Consider the following 23897-nt stretch of genomic DNA (forward strand, 5'->3'; position numbering starts at 1 on the left):
TGTTGTTTAAGACATTATCTTTATTTGAAAAGCGTAAAATACCTCATGTAAAATAGCTCAAAAAGTCAAAGGAAAACCTGATACAGTTCCAAGACACAGATGACCACAATCACTTTTCCTACTAAGATACAATTACAATAGTTGTCATCATTCAATTACTAATATTCTGGTTATACAATTACACCTGAAGATAAACAGGGAGGCATGTGTGCCAAAGCAATATCACATTCATTTGCAATACAGACACCTGAAGTACTTATCCTGAAGGGGGTTATCCTGAAGTCCTGGTGTTATGAATAATGCATTGAATCATGGTAATTGTGAGACATGGAAAAGTCTATATTCAGAATTTCTCAATTAATGTCAGTACATAAGCACAGTATTTGTATGAGAAACGCAGACATCAATGTCATTCAAACATGTCAGCTCTAGACTCCTCAAATACTGTACATTGGTATATCTACTGTACTGGTATATCTACTAACAGCACTACAATACTCCACGACGAGTAAACACCGTTTGTCAAAGGTACATTTCTTCTGAGGCGTGGCACTTTAGATAGGCATCGAAATAAATATAAAATAAAGCTGAGGAAGTATTTTTAAAACCGCAATGACATGTCAATGCTTTTTGTCAGGGTTCCTTGTTCGCACAGCTGGCAGAGAGATGTGGTCACTGTTGGTTAGAGTCAGCACTACTTTGAATGTGGGACACCTCTAATACAGGCATGAGGAGCTGGAAGGAATCCTGGATGTACGATGCACTGTTTGAAGCCTAAAGAAGACGAGATACATACAGTACATAGATACAGTTGAAGTCAGAAGTTTACATACACTTAGGTTGGAGTCATTAAAACTTGTTTTTCAACCACTTCACACATTTCTTGTTAACAAACTATAGTTTTGGTTAGGACATCTACTTTGTGCATGACACAAGTCATTTTTCCAACAATTGTTTACAGACAGATTATTTCACTTATAATTCACTGTATCAAAATTCCAGTGGGTCAGAAGTTTACATACACTAAGTTCACTGTGCCTTTAAACAGCTTGGAAAATTCCTGAAAATTATGTCATGGCTTTAGAAGCGTCTGATAGGACAATTGACATAATTTGAGTCAATTGGAGGTGTACCTGTAGATATATTTCAAGGCCTACCTTCAAACTCAGTGTCTCTTTGCTAGACATCATGGGAAAATCAAATGAAATCAGCCAAGACCTCAGAAAACAAATTGTAGACCTCCACAAGTCTGTTTCATCCTTGGGAGCAATTTCCAAATGCCTGAAGGTACAACATTCATCTGTACAAACAATAGTACGCAAGTATAAACACCATGGGACCACGCAGCCGTCATACCGTTCAGGAAGAAGACGCGTTCTATCTCCTAGAGATGAATGTACTCTGGTGCGAAAAGTGCAAATCAATCCCAGAACAACAGCAAAGGACCTTGTGAAGATGCTGGAGGAAACAGGTACAAAAGTATCTATATCCACAGTGAAACGAGTCCTATATCAACATAACCTGAAAGGCCGCTCAGCAAGGAAGAAGCCACTGCTCCAAAACCGCCATAAAAAAGCCAGACTACGGTTTGCAACTGCACATGGGGACAAAGATCGTACTTTTTGGAGAAATGTCCTCTGGTCTGATGAAACAAAAATAGAATTGTTTGGCCATAATGTTATGTTTGGAGGAAACAGGGGGAGGCTTGCAAGCCGACGAACACCATCCCAACAGTGAAGAACGGGGGTGGCAGCATCATGTTGTGGGGGTGATTTGCTGCAGGAGGGACTGGTGCACTTCACAAAATACATGGCATCGTGAGGCAGGAAAGTTATGTGGATATATTGAAGCAACATCTCAAGACATCAGTTAAAGTTTGCTCGCAAATGGGTCTTCTAAATGGACAATGACCCCAATCATACTTACAAAGTTGTGGCAAAATGGCTTAAGGACAACAGAGTCAAGGTATTGGAGTGGGCATCACAAAGCTCTGACCTCAGACCTATAGGAAATGTGTGTGAGAGCAAGGAGGCCTACAAACCTGACTCAGTTACACCAGCTCTGTCAGGAGGAATGGACCAAAGTTCACCCAACTTATTGTGGGAAGCTTGTGGAAGGCTACCCAAAACGTTTGACCCAAGTTAAACAATTTTAAAGGCAATGCTGCCAAATGCTAATTGAGTGTATGTAAACGTCTGACCCACTGGGAATGTGATGAAAGAAATAAAAGCTGAAATAAATATCATTCTCTCTCCTATTATTCTGACATTTCACATTCTTAAAATAAAGTGCTGATTCTAACTGACCGAAGACATGGAATTCTTACTAGGATTAAATGTCAGGAATTGTGAAAAAACTGAGTTTAAATGTATTTGGTTAAGGTGTATGTAAACTTCCGACTTCAACTGTACATAAACGATGCAACACATTTGTAAATGTCACACACACAAACACACATTGTTATGATTCAGCTTTCAGACGGAATGAAGAGGATGTGTGATATGCAGCAATGTACGATAATTAATTCGATACAAACCTCCAAAAATACTCCCGTTATGAGTGGATTGAGGACATCTCCATTTTCATTTGACTGCAAAACAAAATGTTTTGGTCTTATTAGTCAGTGAACTAGGAATCTTATACACTTATTAAAGGGATACTTAGGGATTTTGGCAATATAGCCCTTTATTTACTTCCCCAGAGTCAGCTGAACTCACTCACGGATACCATTTTTATGTCTCTGCATCCAGTATGAAGGAAGTTAGAGGTAGTTTTGCGAGCCAATGCTAACTAGTGTTAGCACAATGACTGAACGTCTATGGTATCTACTAGCATGCTTGAAAAAGAAAAGGAGAACTCGGATGCAATAATTGTATAATTAACTTTTTGACAGACAAGCTGTCTTCATCAGTGTATAATGACAAACACTGCAGTTCACTAATTTATATACTTGGAAAGAACACACACAGGTGTCTGTAATCATGGCCAAGTGTAAAATGGCCATAAAAAAAAAAAATTGCACTCCCCTTCCCAAATTTACAAATATTTTCACATGACCCTCCCCCCTCATAGAATTATCTCAAAATAATGTTTATGGCCACAAAGAACAATAACTGTAGAGAACCTGTGTTTATAAACATGGATATCGACTTAGACACTTCAGCATGCAGTCAATGCCACCATGGGCTACGGGCCAGAAGGATGAGGGTTCATCAAACAACACAGACGAGCTTACTCTCCCTGCCTGTTTTATTACACTACAATCTGAGTCTGGTGCAGACAATGATCAGCTAGGGGGAAATCAGATTTTTTTTTATGCCATTTATACAGCGCCTTCAGAAAGTATTCAGACCCCTTGACTTTTTACACATTTTGTTACGTTACAGCCTTATTCTAAAATGTATTAAATATAATTTTTCCCTCAGCAATCTACACACAATACCCCAGAAATGTTTGTAAATGTATTAAACATTAAAAACAGAAACACCTTATTTACATAAGTATTCAGACCCTTTGCTATGAGACTCAAAATTGATCTCAGCTTCATCCTGTTTCCATTGATCATCCTTGAGATGTTTCTACAACTTGATTGGAGTCCACCTGTGGTAAATTCAATTGATCGGACATAATTTGAAAAGGCACAGACCTGTCAATATTAGGTCCCACAGTTGAGCGTGCATGTCAGAGCAAAAACCAAGAAATGAGGTCGAAGGAATTGGCCGTAGAACTCCGAGACAGGATTGTGTCGAGGCACAGATCTGGGGAAGGGTACAACAAAATGTCTGCAGCATTGAAAGTCCCCAAGAACACAGTGGCCTCGATCAATCTTAAATAAAAGAAGCTTGGAACAACCAAGTGTCTTTGTAGAGCTGGCCAACCGGCCAAACTGAGAAATCAAGGGAGAAGGGCCTTGGTCAGGGTGGTGACCAAGAACCCAATGGTCACTCTGACAGAGCTCTAAAGTTACTCTGTGGAGATGGGAGGACCTTTCAGAAGGACAACCATATCTGCAGCACTCCACCGTCAGGCCTTTATGGTAGAGTGGCCAGACAGAAGCCACTCCTCAGTAAGAGGCACATGACGCCAGCTTGGAGTTTGCCAAAAGGCACCTAAAGACTCTTTGGCCTGAATGCCAAGCGTCATGTCTGGAGGAAACCTGGCACCATCCCTACGGTGAAGCATGGTGGTGACAGCATCATGCTGTGGGGATTGTTTTTCTGCAGCAGGGACAGGGAGATTAGTCAGGATCGAGGCAAAGATGAATGGAGTAAAGTACAGAGAGATCCTTGATGAAAACCTGCTCTAGAGAGCTCAAGACCTCAGACTGGGGCAAAGGTTCACCTTCGAACAGAACAACGACCCTAAGAACCCAGCCAAGACAACGCAGGAGTGGCTTCGGGACAAGTCTCTGAATGTCCTTGAGTGGCCCAGCCAGAGACCAGACTTGAACCTAATCAAATATCTCTGGAGAGACCTGAAAATAGTTGTGCCGCGACGTTCCCCATCCAACCTGACAGAGCTTGAGAGGATCTGCAGAGAAGAATGGGAGAAACTCTCCAAATACAGGTGTGACAAGCTTGTAGCGTCATACCCAAGAATTGCTGCCAAAGGTGCTTCAACAAATTACTGAGCAAAGAGTCTGAATACTTCTGTAAATTTGATGAGTTTTTTTTATTAACAATAAATTAGCAAACATTTTGAAAAACCTGTTTTTCCTTTATCATTATGGAGTATTGTCTGTAGATTGATGAGGGGAAAAAACTACGTAACAAAATGTGAAAAAAGTCAACGGGTCTGAAAACTTTCCAAATGCACTGTATACAATATTTGAAACTTATTTTCCACAAACAGGTTTCTGTACCAATGCACTACACAACCAATAAACAAAGCATACAGACTTTGGGCACTTCAAAATTATGGTTTGCGTTTTCCACACCAAAATAAAAAGACTGTCAATCTCAACAAAGAGAAAATACATCCCTCACTACCCAGCAGGCTTACCCAGTATTTAAGACATCTCAGAATGTCATTAAACCTTTTGGTGTTTTGTAACATATGTCTCTTTCCGTTCATCAACTGGCCGCTGCACAGTTTGGATTGATTCATTGATTGACTTATTTGTCAGTTAAAATAGTACATATATACAAAAATATTGTTTGGACAATAAAGTCTGGGACTTATTTCCATTGTGGTCCTTATTTCTTTTTACATAAATACATACAATACCAGTCAAAAGTTTGGACACACCTACTCATTCCAGGGTTTTTCTTTATTTTGACTATTTTCTACATTGTAGAATAATAGTAAAGACATCAAAACTATGAAATAACACATATGGAATCATGTAGTAACCAAATAAAGGTGTTAAACAAATCAAAATATATGTTATATTTGAGATTCTTCAAAGTAGACACATTTTGCCTTGATGACAGCTTTGCACATTCTTGGCATTCTCTCAACCAGCTTCATGAGGTAGTCACCTGGAATGCATTTCATTTAATAGGTGTGCCTTGTTAAAAGTGTGGAATTTCTTTCCTTCTTAATGCGTTTGAGCCAATCAGTTGTGTTGTGACAAGGTAGGGTGGTATACAGGAGATATCCCTATTTGGTAAAATAAGCAAAGGGAAATGAGAGTCCATCATGACTTCAAGACATGAAGGTCAGTCAGTTTGGAAAATCTCAAGAACTTTGAAAGTTTCTTCAAGTGCAGTCGCAAAAACCATCAAGTGTTATGATGAATCTGGCTTTCATGGGGACCTCCACAGGAAAGGAAGACCCAGAGTTACCTCTGCTGCAGAGGATAAGTTCATTAGAGTTACCAGCCTGTCACGCCCTGGCCATAGAGAGGCTTTTTATTCTCTATTTTGGTTAGGCCAGCGTGTGACTAGGGTGGGTGTTCTATGTTCCTTTTTCTATGTTTTGTATTTCTTTGTTTTTGGTCGGGTATGGTTATCAATCAGGGACAGCTGTCTATCGTTGTCTCTGATTGAGAACCAAACGTAGGCAGTCTGTTTTCTGTTTTGTGTTGCTGCACCTTACAGGACTGTTTCGTTTGTCGGTTTTGTTCAGTATTCATCTTTATTAAAATTATTATGAATATGTACCGCGCTGCACTTTGGTCCTCTTCTCCTTCTCCTGACGACAAACGTTACAGAACTACCCACCACCAAAGGACCAAGCAGCGTGGTGAAAGGGACTCCTGGACAGGTGAGCAGCACTATCTGGAGTATGAGACAACCTGGGAGGAGATAGAGAGGTGGTCGGTCGACCCAGGGAGAGTGCCGGAGCCCGCCTGGGATTCTGTAGAACAGTGCGAGGACGGATACCGGAGAATGGAGTTGGCGACACAAACAAGGCAGCGCAACAGGCACGAGAGGCAGCCCTCCCAAAAAATATTTGGGGGGCACACGGGGAGATTGGTGGAGTCAGGCGATAGACCTGAGCCAACTCCCCATGCTTACCGGAAGAAGCGCAGGACTGGTCAGGCACTGTGTTATGCGGTTAAGCGCACAGGTGTCGCCAGTACGTGCTCATAGCACGGTGCTTCAGGCCACCCCCCCACAAGTGCCAAGCGAGAGTGGGCAACCAGCCAGGGCGTATTGTCCCGGCTCAGCGCGTTTGGTCTCCGGTACGCCGTTTCGGCCCAGGTAATCCTGCGCCGGCGCTGTGTGCTGTGTCTCCGGGGAGCTGGGAGGGTGCAGTGCGCCCTATGCCTGCGCTCCACCCGTGCCGGGCGAATGTGGGCATTGAGCCTAAGGGAGAGGTGCGAGTGGTATGCACCAGATCTCCAGTGCTCACCCACAGTCCGGTTCAACCTGTGCCTGCACTCTGGAGGGTCCGGGCTAAAGTGGTCATCCAGCCTGGAGGAGTGGTGCCAAGGCTGCGCACCAGAGCTCCATTGCTCCCCACAGCCCTGTCCATCCGGTGCCTCCTCCACGCACCAGGCTTTCTCTCCATCTCCTCCCTCCAGGTTCTCCCGCCTGTCCGGCGCTTCCAGAGTCTCCCTCCAGTCAGGAGCTGCCAGAGCCGCCTGTCAGTCAGGAGCTGCCAGAGTCGCCCTTCATTCCGGAGCTGCCAGAGTCGCCCTTCACTCCGGAGCTGCCAGAGTCGCCCTTCACTCCGGAGCTGCCAGAGTCTTTGTTCAGTATTCATCTTTATTAAAATTATTATGAATACGTACCACGCTGCACTTTGTCCTCTTCTCCCGACAACAAACGTTACACAGCCTCAGATTTCAGTCCAAATAAATGCTTCAAAGAGTTAAAGTAACAGACACATCTCAACATCAACTGTTCAGGGTAGACCATGTGAATCAGAACTTCATGGTCGAATTTCTGCAAAGAAACCACTACTAAAGGACACCAATAATAAGAAGAGATTTGCTAGGGCCAAGAAACACGAGCAATTGACATTAGACCGGTGGAAATAAGTCCTTTGGTCTGATGAGTTCAAATTTGACATTTTTGGTTCCAACCAGCTCCAGGCTGTGTAAGGGATATTTGACCAAGAAGGAGAGTGATGGAGTGCTGCATCAGATGACCTGGCCTCCACAATCACCCAACCTCAACCCAATTGAGATGGTTTGGGATGAGTTGGACCGCAGAATGAATGAAAATAAGACTAAGTGCTCAGCATATGTGAGAACTCCTTCAAGACTGTTGGAAAGGTATTCCAGGTGAAGCTGGTTGAGAGAATGCCAATAGTGTGCAAAGCTGTCATCAAGGCAAAGGGTGGGTACTTTGAGATTCTTCAAACTTTTTGTTGACGACATGATTCCATATGTGTTAGAAAATAGTAAAAAAAAAATAAAGAAAAACCCTTGAATGAGTAGGTGTCTCCAAACATTTGACTGGTACAAACATTTGACTGGTACTGTCAAATATATATATATATATATATATATATATATATATATAAAGGAAGTGAAGTTATGGCCTAAACCCAGAGAGATAGAAAAATGCTGGTGACATGCTACAACACCAACATGCATTTCTTTATGTGAGATGGCTACTGCATCTACTATACAGGTATAGACATACAGAGGTAGGGTTATTCATACATTTTCGATCCAAATATTTTATATAAGCATTATATTGTTAGATTATATGAATACTCTGGTAGGCCTGAAACAGCTGAGGCGGCATTGGTACGCACTACGCTCTTAAACTCTTGATGGTTGCTAGTCAGTGCCCTGTTACCGTCATCCTGACAGTTCTAAACTTTGCAAGGCATGTCACTTGGCCCATCTCTTCGCATAGCCCACCAGTAAGAAATACAGTGGGAATAAATATCACTGAATGACGAAAATATTGGAATAAAGAAGGCTAATGCAATTCAAAGTCATCTTATCATTGTGATACATATGAAACAATAGCCTCCTGTGTGTGGCACACTGGTCTCATAGACTAGACGTAACATAGTAAATGTAAATCTGTGATATCCAGATTAGTATGATATGCACAGCCAGAAGAGGACTGGCCACCCCTCGGAGCCTGATTCCTTTCTAGGTTTCTTCCTAGGTTCCTGCCTTTCTAGGGAGTTGTTCCTAGCCACCATGCTTTTACATCTGCATTGCTTGCTGTTTGGGGTTTTAGGCTGGGTTTCTGTATTGCACTTTGTGACATCGATTGATGTAAACAGGGCTTTATAAATACATTTGATTGATGTTACATTTGGTATGGTTACATTAGAAAGAAGGTTACCTAAGGCAAAAACAAAAGTACGGTGGTGGTCAGGGTGGATGGGTGTGAGTATAATGTGAATGTCTTGCAACCCAAAGGTTGCAAGTTCAAATCTCATCATGGACAATTTTATCTAATTAGCAACTTTTCAACTACATACTGCTTTAAGCTACTTTGCAACTAATTAGCAGGTTAGCTAACCCTCCCCTTAACCCTAACTCCTAAACTTAATCCTAACCTTAACCCTAACCCTCAGCTTAGCTAACGTTAGTCAGCTAGCTAATGTTAGCCACCAAGCCACCTAGCTAGAATTTGTAACATATTGTACATTTAGCAAATTTGTAACATACAATACACATTGTAATTCGTAATATATCATACAAAATGGGTGATGACATCCACAAATGAATACATACCATATCATACTAAATGGAGTGTGAATAATATGTAATTATCTGAGACCCCGTTGTGTGTGGTCAACTAGATGATCATTTCAGCATGATTTTGATTGGGACATCGCACTGCTTTGAGACAGTGTAAGATTTTTGTTTTCACTGAATCACCGTTTGGATATTGGTTAAGCTACAATTAGTCTGGGAAAATGTTAGCTAAATTGCTGTGAGTGCTGCTCATGGTCATCTTGTATAGTTGGCTCAATTATTAGAAAATGTTGCCATGTTATGTAGTTTAACAAGTGGATTATTTTGCTAGCAGTCGCTTAGTAGCCTAGGCCTACTCCCGACTAAAAACCTGTGACTTCACTGACTTCTCATCCCTAATTGCTCCTGAAAATTGCTCTGAATAACAGTATACTAAAATGTAAACGTAAAAATGTTGTCTGATAATTAATCAATGTGATTTTATTTCCCTGAATTTCCATCTGTACAGGCTATTTGGAGGAGGTATAGCTCATCTATCTATTAGTTTGCTCATCTTGGGGCAGCAGGTAGCCTAGTGGTTAGAGCGTTGGACTAGTAACCGAAAGGTTGCAAGATTGAATCCCCGAGCTGACAAGGTAAAAATCTGTTGTTCTGCCCCTGAACAAGGCAGTTAACTCACTGTTCCTAGGCCGTCATTGAAAATAAGAATTTGACTTGCCTAGTTAAATAAAGGTAAAATAAAAAATGAATCTATCACTGATCAGAGACAAGTTGTGTGGGAAAGATATTATTTGTATTTCATTCTGTTATATTCTTACTATAGTAAGTGAGTATACCAAACATTAGGAACACCTTCCTAATATTGAGTTGTCCCCCCCCTCCCCCTTTTGCCCTAAGAACAGCCTCAATTCGTTGGGGCATGGGCTCTACAAGGTGTCAAAAGCGTTCCACAGGGAGAATGGCCCATGTTGACTCCAATGCTTCCCACAAGTTGGCTTGATGTCCTTTGGTTGGTGGACCATTCTTGATACATACAGGAAACTGTTGAGGGTGAAAACCCCAGCAGCGTTGTAGTTCTTGACACAAACCATTGCGCCTGGCACCTACTACTGTTCAAAGGCACTTAAATATTTTGTCTTTCCCATTCACCCTCTGAATGGCACACATACACAATCCACGTCTCAATTGTCTCAAGGCCCCCCCATCAACACGGACTGAAGTGGATTTAACAAGTGACATCAATAAGGACTCATAGCCTTCACCTGATCAGTCTATATAATGGAAAGAACAGGTGTTCTAAATGTTTTTTATACTCAGTGTATATGTGTGTTGACAGTAATCGGGTAGGTTTGTCTTGTCTGTTTAATCAACAAAATAACAAATTATTGATTTCATTTGGATGGCGCAGCCATTGCTGCACAGACCCGTACTATAGGCCTAATTAAACTCAAAATACGCCTACCCACATCTGCACACCACAACTACCACTCGGCATAAAAGGCATATGCATAAGAGGGTCATATAAACATCGCCCTATCTGTTTTGTTTACAGGCAAAATACCTTAAATCCTATGCGAAAGCAGTTTTTGTGAAACTCAAAAGACAGTTTATACATTTTCATAGTGAGGCAGTACAATTAAGTTAACATCTGAAGCTGAGTTCTGTGAATGTGGCTTCCAAGAGTGTAAGCTTAGTGACAGGAGAAATATACTTTGTGATATAGTTTCTATAGAATCACTACCTTACCCCTATTGTAGTTAAACAGGAGGTGAACTTCTTGGAAAGTAGCGATATCTCTTTACACAACACAAATGTTATTCTGTAAGAGGAGAACAAAATGTTGAGTTAGAGCACAATCGCACACTGGAATATGACAACAATGAGGGTATCAATACACACACGTTATGTCTGAAGGTTAGGGATGTGTGAACCAAAGCTATATCTATGACTAGTAATATAACACTCTGTCTAGATGGCTGATGGTGTGTAGGAACTTACTGCGAGAGGATTTTGGCCTGCTCCAAAGTGGTGACCTTCTGGTTGTTACAGAGCAGGATCATCTCGGCCACTTTGTGGAACTGCTCTATGGATCTGGCTGTTAGCTCAGCCAGGCTTTTGATGGCTGATGAGTGGACATTCTGAGAGGAATCAACAACACTCACATCAGTAGTTACAACAGAAAGAAGCTCCATTCCAATAGTCACAATGTCAGATAATAATTTTGCATACCTCAACAGTATAGGTTTTTGCCACTTCCTCTTCATTCCTTTCTTCTTCCTTTATGGGTTTGGTCATTTGGGCAATCTGGTCACATGCATTCTTACTCACCTGATGAGTGTTTGCAGAGAGAAAATAGGTTAGAGATTAGTGATCTACCATGCCGAAAAAGCAAAGTTGAGTAGTGCTCAGTCCTTTCAAAACGCAGTCCTGCCAAAACTCTCCAGAAGATGGCAACAAACACTGCTATATTATTGTACCGCTAGCATGAGGCCATAAGATCACTGGCTTGAAATTCAACCAAAACAGAAATGTATTGTGCCAACCTTGCCAAGTTTGTCAGCTGTTGTGGGTATGTGTAGTCCATCAAGGGCCTCTGTTAATTCCCTCAGAAACTCAGCGGCATCTTCATCTGAAAATAAATATGATTAAACAAAATGTATTGCTTTTGCTCATTGTATTTATCACAAAAACATACTGCCATCTTTCCCTAAAACAAGATAACAATGCTGATGTTTTTCAGTTGAATTATCACCCACAGAAAAAAAAAATAATAGAACAAAAGTATTTTGTTTCTGTTGTGAGTACAGTGGTGACCCATCATTCTGGGCAGGTAGGGCAGAGACCCACCTGTTTTGAGCCCTACCTGTTTAGCAAAAATATATACAGTACCAGTCAAAAGTTTGGGCACATCTACTCATTCAAGGGTTTTTCTTTATTTTTACTATTTTCTAAACTGTGAAGCATTTATTTGGGCTGCAATCTAATGAACTTGTCCTCTGCAGCAGAAGTACAGTGGGGCAAAAAAATTTAGTCAGCCACCAATTGTGCAAGTTCTCCCACTTAAAAAGATGAGACAGGCCTGTAATTTTCATCATAGGTACACTTCAACTATGACAGACAAAATGAGATAAAAAAATCCAGAAAATCACATTGTAGGATTTTTAATCCTACAAAAAAAAAAAAAAAGGTTGAATACATTGGCTATACTCTCAAAACAACTGGGAACTTGAAAATGTCAGACTTCCGAGTGTTCAACTTTGAAAAAAACAAGCTCCGACTGATAAAACTACATGTAGAATGGTCATCCTACTTGGAATTCCAAGTCGGGCACTCGGCACCATAAATCCAGAGAATGCCAGACTTTGATGACACAGTTTGCCCAGAAGGACAGCTCGCTTGCTCATTAATGTCTTTATCGAAATTACGGCTTGCCTCTTATCAACTCATCGTTTCCTTATGCCATAGTTTGTACATCTCGACTGTTATATTGCTTATATAGGTATATTTCATTAGTATCTTATTCATAATTTTCGGCAATGTTGAAATTATGCAATTATGCTGTGGTCTGTAATCATGTTTGCCAGTGACAGTTTCTTCCCATTCAAATATATATTTATTTTCAACAAAAAGTACAGTAATAGACCCATGTAATTCCAGTTGATATTGCGAGGGTTGTTTTGTTTGCGCAATGCGCTGTCTGTGCGTCGGTATTGTGGTAAGTGGATCCTCGTGATTGTATTTTCCTTCCTTTTTAGACCACATAGGCCTAATAAAATACATAAAATGTTAGGCTAACCGTGTTGCTCTCTCTCTCTGTGTGGTGACTTAAAGAAGAGTAGAGTTAAGGCCTGAACATCTTGCTGAATTTATCTAAACTAACATGTGAATTTCTGTCTGTGTCCATTTTGAAAGTGCAGAATGAAGGCCTACCTCGTTTGCTTGCACTTGCTGATACTTAGAGCTAAGTGTTAATGATAGAAGAACAAACATTATGAATTTACTGAACATACATTTTATAATGTTTGTGTATGGTTCAAAAGTAAAAACTAATTTGTTATTATTGAAGGAGAATGCGGTTCTTATTGAGTTACACAAATCCACAAAGAGTCAGTGGAAACCATATTTATTTAAGCAAGTCAGCCATATCAGCTATGGTTTTTAAAAAGGCAGTAAATGAGGTTGATGGAACTGTTTTCCTGCCAGACTAGGTTCCACTGAAAGCCAGGTGTAGCGGTGGTACGGATTCACTCTATGGTGCTGAAAGGAAAGCTCTGCTGTTGTGACAGCTTTATGTAGGCCCTAACAGTTTGTGGGCACTGTTTGTCACTGTTATAGTGCTGTTTAATGTATTGTTTAATGTTGTGTAGTGGCTTTGTTGGCACACATCTAAAAAAATTGGCTGCCCCAGCACGATTTACATGCTAAAATTGTCACTGTTTGAGTACTAAAAGACTGTAAATGTAACATTGTGATAGTAGACTTTATTTGACTGTTCTGTGACGGTAGGCTACCTTTCTTTTCTTCCACCTCCTCGTCGTCAAACTCTACCAGAGAGAAGGGTTCCTTGATGAGCTTCAGGTCCTCTTTAAGTTGGGCCAGCTCCTCTCCAGACAGAGTGGTTAGAACAGACTTCACCTACACCACACAACATACAACTGATTCAGTCATAGATAAGATCTACTAAAACGGGTAGGCAACTAGATTCAGTGTACAATTGGTACACTGAAAATTGACTACAACTAGGCCCCAAAAGAGATTGTATTTAAAAATAACAATTTTATACCTTGAGACACAAAGAGACATGCTCACATATGTATATTTTTACTTTATTTGTGGGAATACTTGGGAACAGATTTCCTATATTAAACTCATTTTTAGCTGAATACTTGGTGATTTTACAGTTTTTTTTTTATCAACCCCCCCAAAGAAAATCACTTGCTAGCCTGTTGCTAGCCCCTGTACTAAAAGAAGCCAGGAGGATTTTAAAGTGCCATGGACCTGTTTTTATATTTCAAGAGGTTGCAATGGCTGTAGGTTCTCCATTTACAAGTGAGCAAAAATACAGCTAACATGATGTTTTATTAATTTCAACGGAAGGCTGTGTGCTGTGTGCAATCAATAATGTTTTGAGAGGCTGTTTACTTGTTTCTTTGTACGAGGTACAAAATGTGGAACTTGCTCAGTATTACCTTTGACTCACTCTCCCTGGAGAGAATCTCCAGAGCTTCCAAGTGGGCTAGGCCCTGGAATTCATCGAACAGCATTCCGTAATGGGCCTTCTTTTCCGTGTCGGAGGAAACCTCTCTGGCTGTTTGATGCTGCTCACGCTCCTTGGCCTCCCGTAAGACCTTCAGCCAAAGCAAAAACCTTATTCAATCTTGGTCAGAAAGCTTTCAAATGCAAATAAGCACAACACAGTGAGGTGGCTTCTCTAACATCCATTCACCTGAGAAAGAGTGTTAGTCTTGATCATCAGACCCTTTGTTTTCTTGAAACCTGGATCTCCCTCTGCTATGACATCCATGGTCTTCTTGCCTATGAACTCCAAGGCATCCAACCCCCCTGTTAGGACTGTTTTCCCCTGGAATATAGATATTTAAGTCAGTAACCAAGTCACTTTTGCCCATAAACAACATATTATGAGGGTAATCGTCAAAAAAGCAGAGAAGCATTGTTTCTTACAGTGCTTTGAACAACACTGCTGAGGGATGAGAACATTCCCATGGCTGATGCTCCATCTCCTTCCCCTTTATCAGTTTCATTACTGGGTTCACCTAGAAGTAATATACATGTCAGACATCAACCTAATGTGCATAGTTGCAACAGTGAAGTACTCTACATCTCCACAACAAACGCATCCTAAATATACTAAGGCTTATCACGGCTGATGCTAAATCCAGAGTGATGACTCGTGTTGATAATGTTGATGACCAGCGTGTGCTATCATTACCTTCTTGTTTGTCTTCCTCTCTAATTGGTGCAGACAGCTCTGTGGAGCTGGGGATTCCCAGTGAAGTCTCTGCCTTCTCAATAGCCTGGGTGATCCCTTGGCCTCAGAATGAAAAGAAAGGAATACATTTATTTTTAGATCTTTGAAAGTGTACCTATGCTGACTGAAAGAGCAGACATATCGTTTAACATGACACCATAATGATAATACAAACTGACTATTACTCAGAGACAAACCAAAAACTCTGACATTAAAATATGTACATCCATTTTTTGGATCTCCTCACCTACAGTGGCCACAGTGGCCGAGGCCGTTGACATGATGGACTTTCCCCAGCTCCCCCAGTAGCCCCATCCTCCCCGGGCTACTGTCAACTCACTGGATGCCTGGAGGAGAGTGAGAGATGGAGAAAGAAAATGTTGGTACCGGACTCTACCGTTTGTAGCCTGTACGGCTATAATAAAACCTAAACCATATCCAGACCTTAAAAGGGACAATCAGCAGTTGCTACATCAGTTTTTTTTTTAGATATACACTACCATTCAAAAGTTTGGGGTCACTTTGTTTCTGGCCATTTTGAGCCTGTAATTGAACACACAAATGATCAATTAGCCTTTTAAAATGATAAACTTGGATTAGCTAACACAACATGCCATTGGAACGCAGGAGTGATGGTTGCTGATAATGGGCCTCTGTGCACCTATGTAGATATTCCATTAAAAAAAATCAGCCGTTTCCAGCTACAATAGTCATTTACAACATTAACAATGTCTACGCTGTATTTCTGATATTCTGATATTATTTTAATGGTCAAAAAAATTGCATTTCTTTCAAAAACAAGGACATTTCTAAGTGACCCCAAACTTTTGAACGGTAGTGTAAATGAATTATATGTACCCACTAATTCTTGAAGAAGCTGAGCTTAGTTGCATTGTCATCCCATCAGAACCAAAAATATTACCTTGTTTTACTCAAATGTTTATAAGCAAAGTAAATATTAACAAACACTATATAGTGTGGTTAAAACTATAATGTTGATATCATGGATGGTCGGTCCCTGCATCCATAGCTCTATCTATGAATTTGAGAGAAAAAAATTATCCAGACCCATCCCTCAGCTTTTTACCAAAACAGTGGCGGGAGCACGCTTTGTTATTGTTTCAACTGCTGATTGGTCTTTTAAGTTAAGCTTATTGAATCTTTCACCCAGCTGTATCACATCATGTCTTACCTTGGCAGGCTCTTCTTCTACTTTGGGTTTCTCCTCCTGAGTCTCCTGGACTTCAACTGGAGGTTTTGGCTCTGGTCTTTTCCTGGTCTTCCTTTCCTTTCTGGTCGGGGTGACATCTGTGGAGTTATCTGTGGTGCTGTCTCCAGTTGGTATCTGTGGAGAGCTGTCTGGTGTCTGTTGAGCACTGTCTGTTAGTGTCACAGGCATGGGTTGCTGCAGTGGGGCCTCTGTCTCTGCGAACTCAGAACTCCCAGCAGGGTCACTGGGGGCTTTGCTGTCCGACATATTAACACATACCTGTTGTTATTTGATGAAAATAAAATAAGAACTTCATGTGCAATGTACAATGGCAACTAAAAACAGGTTTAAAAAGGACATTCTATCCAATCATTAAGCTGGAGGTAGAGGTCTCGTGCCATACTGACAAGGCATTTTCTTGCAGATTTAGTCTACCTAGCTAGCTAGATTAGCTAAATGACAGATTAGGTACTGATACTCAGAAACTAAGATAACAGTTGTCTGAGCCAAACATAAGATGGCAAGGTAGGCAGTGTTACATAAAACACATTCAAGGTGAAGTAATTCTACACTCCCTGGAAGAAAATTACTTGTATTATTTATTTTTTTACATTTTCTGACAAGCGAGCACTTAGATGTGGTAATTTTCACATTCTCATAAATTCATAGAATGTTTGGTAATTACTATAGTAAGGCATTTGTGAAAATTCTATAGCAATATAGAGTGGGAAAGCAGCCGTGCGTTTGGACAATTAATAGACACTGCAGTAAATAAAACCTAATAAAATAAAAAAACATCTGTCCTGTCCAGGACCAGAGTCCACGCAGACCGGTGCGGCATAGCCAATCAGTTTTTTTTATTTTATTTTTTATTTCACCTTTATTTAACCAGGTAGGCCAGTTGAGAACAAGTTCTCATTTACAACTGCGACCTGACCATCTGGTGACCACCCTGGTGAAGACGACGAGTACGCAGATGAGCTTCGCTGAGACAGTTTCTGACCGTTTTTGACAGGTTGTGCAAACCCACAGTTTCATCAGCTGTCCGGGTGGCTGGGCTCAGACAATTCCACAGGGGAAGAACCCGGATATGGAGGTCCTGAGCTGGCGTCTGTAGTTGTGAGGCGGGTTTGACACGCTGACAAATTCTCTAAAACGATGTAGGAGGCGGCATATGGTAGACAAATGAACATGACATTTTCTGGCAACAGCCTGACATTCCTGCAGGCAGCATACCAATTGCTTGTTCCTCAAAACTTGAGACATCTGTGCCATTGTGTTGTGTGACAAAACTGCAAATGTAAGAGTTGCCTTTTATTGGTCCCAGCACAAGGTGCATCTGTGTAATGATATATATTTAAGTTTAATCAGCTTCTTGATATGTCACTCCTGTCAGGTTGATTGGTTATCTTGGCAAAGGACATATGCTCACTAACAGGGATGTAAACAAATATGTGCACAACATTTGAGAGAAATACGCTTTTTTGTTGTTGAGAGAAATAAGCTTTGAACATTTCTGGGATCTTTTATTTCAGGTCATGAAACATGGGATCAACACTTTACATGTTGCATTTATATTTTTGTTCATTCTACATATTTAAACAATTTGTTCAGGTGTATTTTGTGACTTTTGGCGAACGTGTTCTAATGCTCTAAAGTCATGCTGTTGCTACTGCCTGTAAACACACAGTCCAGTTCAAAGTGAATGATGGCACGCCCGTGTGGCAAATTGCTTTTTTGCATATAGGCCAACTGTAGCCACGCTCAAGGTCCTAAACAATATCATAACCGGACCTCTGGCAGTCTCTATGGGGGTGCCACAGGGTTCAATTCTCAGGCCGACTCTCTTCTCTGTATACATCAATGATGTCGCTCTTGCTGCTGGTGATTCTCTGATCCACCTCTACACAGACAACACCATTCTGTATACTTCTGGCCCTTCTTTGGACACTGTGTTAACAAACTTCCAGACGAGCTTCAATGCCTCCTTCCGTGGCCTCCAACTGCTCTTAAATGCAGTAAAACTAATGCATGCTCTTTAACCGATCGCCGCCCGCCACGCCCGCCCGTCTAGAATCACTACTCTGGACGGTTCTGACTTAGAATATGTGGACAACTACCTAGGTGTCTGGCTAGGCTGTAAACTCTCCTTCCAGACTCACATTAAATATCTGTAGTCCAAAATTAAGTCTAGAATCGGCATCCTTCACTCATGCTGCCAAACATATCCTCATAAAACTGACTATCCTACTGATACTTGACTTTGGCGATGTAATTTACAAAATAGCCTCCAACACTCTACTCAGCAAATTGGATATAGTCTATCACAGTGCCATCCGTTTTGTCACCAAAGCCCCATATGCTACCACCACTGCGACCTGTACGCTCTCGTTGGCTGGCCCTCGCTTCAATTCCTAATTTGGCCACCTGGAGGTCACCAGATACCGACTGGTTTTCTGATCCACGCCTTTACCTTTTTTTTAAGGTAGCCATGACCAACAGATTCCTATTCGTATTCCCAGTCATGTGAAATCAATAGATTATGGCCTAATGTATTTATTTCAGTTGACTCATTTCCTGATATGAACTATAATTCAGTAAAATCTTAGGAATGATTGCATGTTGCATTTATATTTTTGTTCAATGTAAATACCACGGGAGTCCTCTTACATTTGGGAACATCACAGTCCAAACAACCATTAAAAGGAAGGCTCTTTCCCTCAGTTGCCCATGCACATCAACAACAACAAGATCAACAACTAACGCTAGCAGAGCGAGATTAGCTAAAAATCTAATCAGGGATAAACCCTCTCAAATTTGTTCAGCTAGTTGGCCGTCAACATTGCACTGATAACCGATGGGGAATAATAACCCGCTTGTCCCGTTGTCAAGGAAGTGAGTTTGTGTTTATACAGGACCTCCCGCCCCCAACTACAGTCAATCAATCATGTCAATGCGGAGCCCTCAATATTGTTAAAACATTTTGGATGCGCACAGCGATGCGGTATGGAGTGCAATTTGGCCTCTGCGAGACAACGCAAATACGTCACACCCTCCACCAAGAGCCCTTACAAAAAAAGATGGCAGTTTTGAATCTGCAATAAAAGTAGTTGTTGACTGTGTTATTTTGGACGCAGTAATTGCAGAATAACTGCAAAGTACTACAGTTGAACTGCAGCTATACTTCACTGTAACTGCAGTTACACTGCAAAAGTACTGCAGTGAAAAAAAATGTTATTTTGGATGCAGTATTGGCAGTTATACTGAATTCTGACTGCAACCTTTTTTCGTAAGGGAGCCATATTTTCGGATTAAGCATAAATTGGCTTTGACTCGATTGCATATCTCACTGCTTTCTTCCTGCTTCCATGCACTGTGCTCTCCTGACGCCAAATAATCAGCATTTCTTAATATTAATTCAACGGATTGTGGTCAGTGGAATATGGTGTTAGGAAATTGCATACCTACTGTTAATAACAGTATTTATGAAAATGTATTACAAGTGCATAACTAGATTGTCATTTTCCATTACGAAATATTGTTGGAAAAATACTTTTTTATCATTATTTTGGTGCAATGTTTTCATAAACCATGTACCATGTTGATTGGCATAAAAAAAAAATTGACGTTTGTCACATTACTGCTAAATAATGTGTTTGTCATGATGTGCGCACTCTGCAGTTTAAAAATAATCCAAAGGGTGGCAGCCTAGACCACAAATTAATGTTTTGAATGAAACAGTGTTCTGTTTATGTGCAATATAGCAGGATTGGGATTTTAGGCTGCCATTTTTAGGATTATGTTGGAATTGAGTAAACTCACATTAGCAGGAGGCTTATATTATAAATGTAGAGTGGGGGGACACAGACAACTTTTGCAAATAATACGTACAAACTCATGCACCAAACACGCTTGAAAATACTAATTTTATAGTATTGGGGTAATAAATCAGATTCCAAGGTAAATTATTTCTACCTATTTAATTACACAAAAACAAATATACCCCCTCCAACCCCTCCCTTCCCCTGAGGAACCTGAGAAAGTTTGTGAGTTTTACGCTTCACAATTTTGCACAAATGTACATACCAACATACACCCTATATTACACAGTAATAGGATGTTAGTCCATCCATGCAGATTAGAAATTAAACAAAATTATACTGTAGGTAAAAAAAATCCCAAGTCTTTGTGTGTGTTACGTTACAACAGTGAAAGAAAGCTACTTTCCAGTTGAGGGTAGCATCAATCTACATCACCTATTTGTCAGCTGTGCAAACCTGTTTATGATTTCACTCTTTTCCAAGCGTGTTAACTATATCTTTGTCAAATGTCAAGACAGCCTGGTGATGCATTCTATCTTGGGTCATTGTGCTCCTAAACCAGGTATGTAGACATCTTAATGCACTGAAAGATCTCTCATAGCTGCTAACTGGGTTGGTCAGCGCAGCCTGTATGATTGATTTCAGTGATTGGAACATACCAGGGTCTAACAGTTTATACAGTTTATACTCACAAGACATGCCAGAAGTGGCATCTTTTTGGGGGGTACTTCCTATGGCTTGAAAGGACTATGATACATGTTTGTCTTGTGTGGGCCTTCCCTTTCCTGTGTTCTCCTCTCTCGCTCCTCCCTTTTCCATGCTGTCTGAAATGGTGCTTTTCCTGAATCCACTATATTATTACAATGAATAGTATCAGTACAGTTGCACAATGGAGTATTCTGAACACAAAAACAGAGAGCGAAAGAGAGAAGCAATATGAAGAACTGGAGAACTGTTATATAATATTTACCTGAATTGAGCTAAAGGTAAAATATGGGATAATTTATGTTCCTTAATGATAATAGCAGTTCACGCAATCTTAAATCTGATGAACATTTAACTGTCTTAGTTTATCACTAACCACGATATCTGTGTTTTCTCTCTCTCTCTGTTCTACTGTACGCTCCTCTGTCTCTTTATGTAGATGCAGAATAATATCAGTGCATTTGCAATTGTGGGCAAAAGACGCGGGGCTGAGCCAAAATCATTCGGGGCTTGCCAGGTCTGGTGACGTCAATGGTTCAAGTTCAACATAGAAGTTCTATCTAGCAAAGCAATTCACGTTTCTTGCCAGCCAACCAAATGACCCCTGCATCTTTAGCTGTAGCCACCAAAAAAAGATACATGGGGAAAAAGTCGGTCACTCACCCACTCCTCCAATGACAAGACATCCTCCCAGCAGTTAGCTAGCTAATGTTAGGCTCCTTGTTTTCAGCTTGCTAAATAAATAAATATCTACATAAATAGATACGCTAGCCTAGGGGTGTCAAACTCAATCACCGAAATGGCCATATTGAAAAAAAACAACGTTTATAAAAATAAAACGTGCATCTGCGACCCCAAACTGGCCATTGTTTTATTAAAAACAAATGGTGTATATAGAATTTTAACATGTTTAAAAAACGAGATAAAAAACATTCTCCGGCCTTTGCAGATGTGAATAATATGCTGCGACCCTAATGAAAAACGAAATTTACTCCAAACAAGAACGTAGCTATAGGTTGTTGTAACATTTAAACTTAAAACATGTTTTTTTTTTGTTGCAATGCATGGATCACCAGTGTGGTTGAATGTAACACTGCTGTATGGTGCACTCAAAATGTATTGTAGTTGAGTAGCCAGCCTAGGGTACTGTTGAAATTTGCTGTAAAAGGCATACATGTTTCTCCTTTGCATGGTGTTTTGTTGCAGGTCTACTTTTTTGGTTATCCATTGTCAAGGTTTAGAAACCAAAGCCATACTGAAACCATTGTTGCCAACTAATTTTCAGGTTAAGTTGCTAGAGGCAGGTTGATTTGTTGCTAAATGACGTTGTGATGTAATTGCGTGATAACGTAAAACTGCGTCATTACGTAGAATACATAATAGCGTTACTTAAATTGACTGACCATCTCGGCAAAAAATATGATTTGACATTTGTTCCGGTACAGACTCGCACTATTTTCCGTACTTCTGACTGTACAATTTTGATTGATGTTGTAAGTTCTGTTCAAGCTCAAACATTCGTGACCAACTATATTCATTGGGTTTGGCTCGTCGAACCCGTGCTACTGCTGATGTAGTCAGCCAAAATTGATTTGCAATTTGCTGAAATTGCTGCTGGCCTGCTGCTGCCTGTGCACCAGCTGAGCGCCTGCTGGTGACGTCACTCACAACGCACTTTTGCAGCCAGGCACGTGTGTTGTGACAGTGTGTGACAGAGAAAATCGTTTTGTGTCATTTAGAGGGGAAATGCGTGCATTTTAGCGTTTGAGTCACTTTTCAAAAGTTGCTAAAAGTTGAAAATAAATGTTTAAAAGTAGCTAAATTTGTTGCTATGTGCTGTTTGAAAAAAAAGTTGCCAGGGTAGTCTGAAAAGTTGCAAAATCTAGCAACAAAATTGCTAAATTGGCACCACTGACTGAAACATTTTAGTAGCCTAGCTAGGACTGTGGCATCTCTGTCTGTACACGTTCCCTCCAATGCGCGAAATGTATTGGTGAATTATATTTATCATGCATTGAACTGCATCTGTCTATTCTACCAAAAATGCCTTATTGTAAGTCATGGAATTTTGAGTCAAATATAACCTATTATTAAAACCTCGTACAAAGTTAGTTTCGAAGCATAGACTGGGAAATGCATATTTTTGACTGATATTATGATTGTCGGTCTGTTAGTTTCATATCTGTTTCATATCAGGGGCGGCAGGTAGCCGCGGCAGGTTAGCGCATTGGCCCAGTAGCCGAAAGGTTGCAAGATCGAATCCCCGACGTGACACGGTAAAAATCTGCCCCTGAGCAGTTCCTAGTAAATAAGAATTTGTTCTTAACTGACTTGCCTAGTTAAATTAGAGTTGTAAAGACGCTGTCAGTTCCACGCTAGCTTGTTTTTAATCTAATATTGCTATCATTTCTTCTAGAAATGTGACAGATAAAAGTCTACGTAATTGTAATCTAATATTGCTATCATTTCTTCTAGAAAGGTGATAAAAGTCTACGAAATAAGTTACATTGTTTAAATAAAGGTTACAAACCTAGGAATTGTATCCGAAAAGTCATAATATTGTTGATTTTATTCTTTATCTTGCAAGGGCTTGTGCTACTAGCCACGTCACACGATGATTTGTTTGGGTTGAGAGTTTCCTCTACTGCTAGGCGCGTGGATTTCCTGTACAAAATAGTACACATCGCCACCTGCTGAGCGGGAGTGAAAAAACATTCGCCAGTTGGTTTAATTAGTTTATTAGGGCCAAAATCAAATTACCAAAGATAGCGCCTAGATAACTAGAGATAACAACTTGCAATATAATGAACAATGTAAATGTCAATCAGCATACTGTACTTTGAACGTCTATGTTGATCTATCTATGCAGATTCTGACCACCATACATACAGTGCCTTCAGAAAGTATTTACAGGCCTTAAGTGCTAGAGTGACCACATGTCCGGGACAGTCCTGCATTTTGGCCCTTAGTTCCGGGTCCCGTAACTAAACTATAATGTCCTGCATTTTATCAACAAATTCAAGCACCACTAATTTAGGAAAACAAGGTTGATTTGTCCCGTATTTCAGTCAGACATTCTAAATGGTCTATTATAGTCATGTTGCACTTATG

The 23897-nt window shown here is 40.5% G+C and overlaps 1 protein-coding gene across 2 annotated transcripts; it reads right to left on the reverse strand.

Moving 5' to 3' along the window:
* On the reverse strand, positions 1-23433 carry LOC139418233 (protein FAM114A2-like). Of its 2 annotated transcripts, none has more exons than XM_071167524.1 (14): positions 23317-23433; positions 16243-16516; positions 15298-15397; positions 15012-15113; positions 14744-14835; positions 14508-14642; positions 14251-14409; positions 13573-13696; positions 11605-11690; positions 11291-11389; positions 11060-11199; positions 10808-10880; positions 2537-2590; positions 1-774 (listed from the first exon to the last, which is right to left on the reverse strand). In XM_071167524.1, exons 2-14 carry the CDS (start codon positions 16447-16449, stop codon positions 673-675), a joined length of 1473 nt encoding a protein of 490 aa, XP_071023625.1. In that variant the 5' UTR covers positions 16450-16516; positions 23317-23433; the 3' UTR covers positions 1-672. The 2 variants fall into 2 exon arrangements, with proteins under 2 accessions (XP_071023625.1, XP_071023624.1); XM_071167523.1 differs by having other exon boundaries at positions 16243-16539; positions 23317-23432.
* Between the last annotated feature and the right edge of the window lie 464 nt (positions 23434-23897).

Source organism: Oncorhynchus clarkii, chromosome 10 (genome assembly GCF_045791955.1).
Source record: "Oncorhynchus clarkii lewisi isolate Uvic-CL-2024 chromosome 10, UVic_Ocla_1.0, whole genome shotgun sequence".
NCBI classification, from domain to species: Eukaryota; Metazoa; Chordata; class Actinopteri; order Salmoniformes; family Salmonidae; genus Oncorhynchus; species Oncorhynchus clarkii.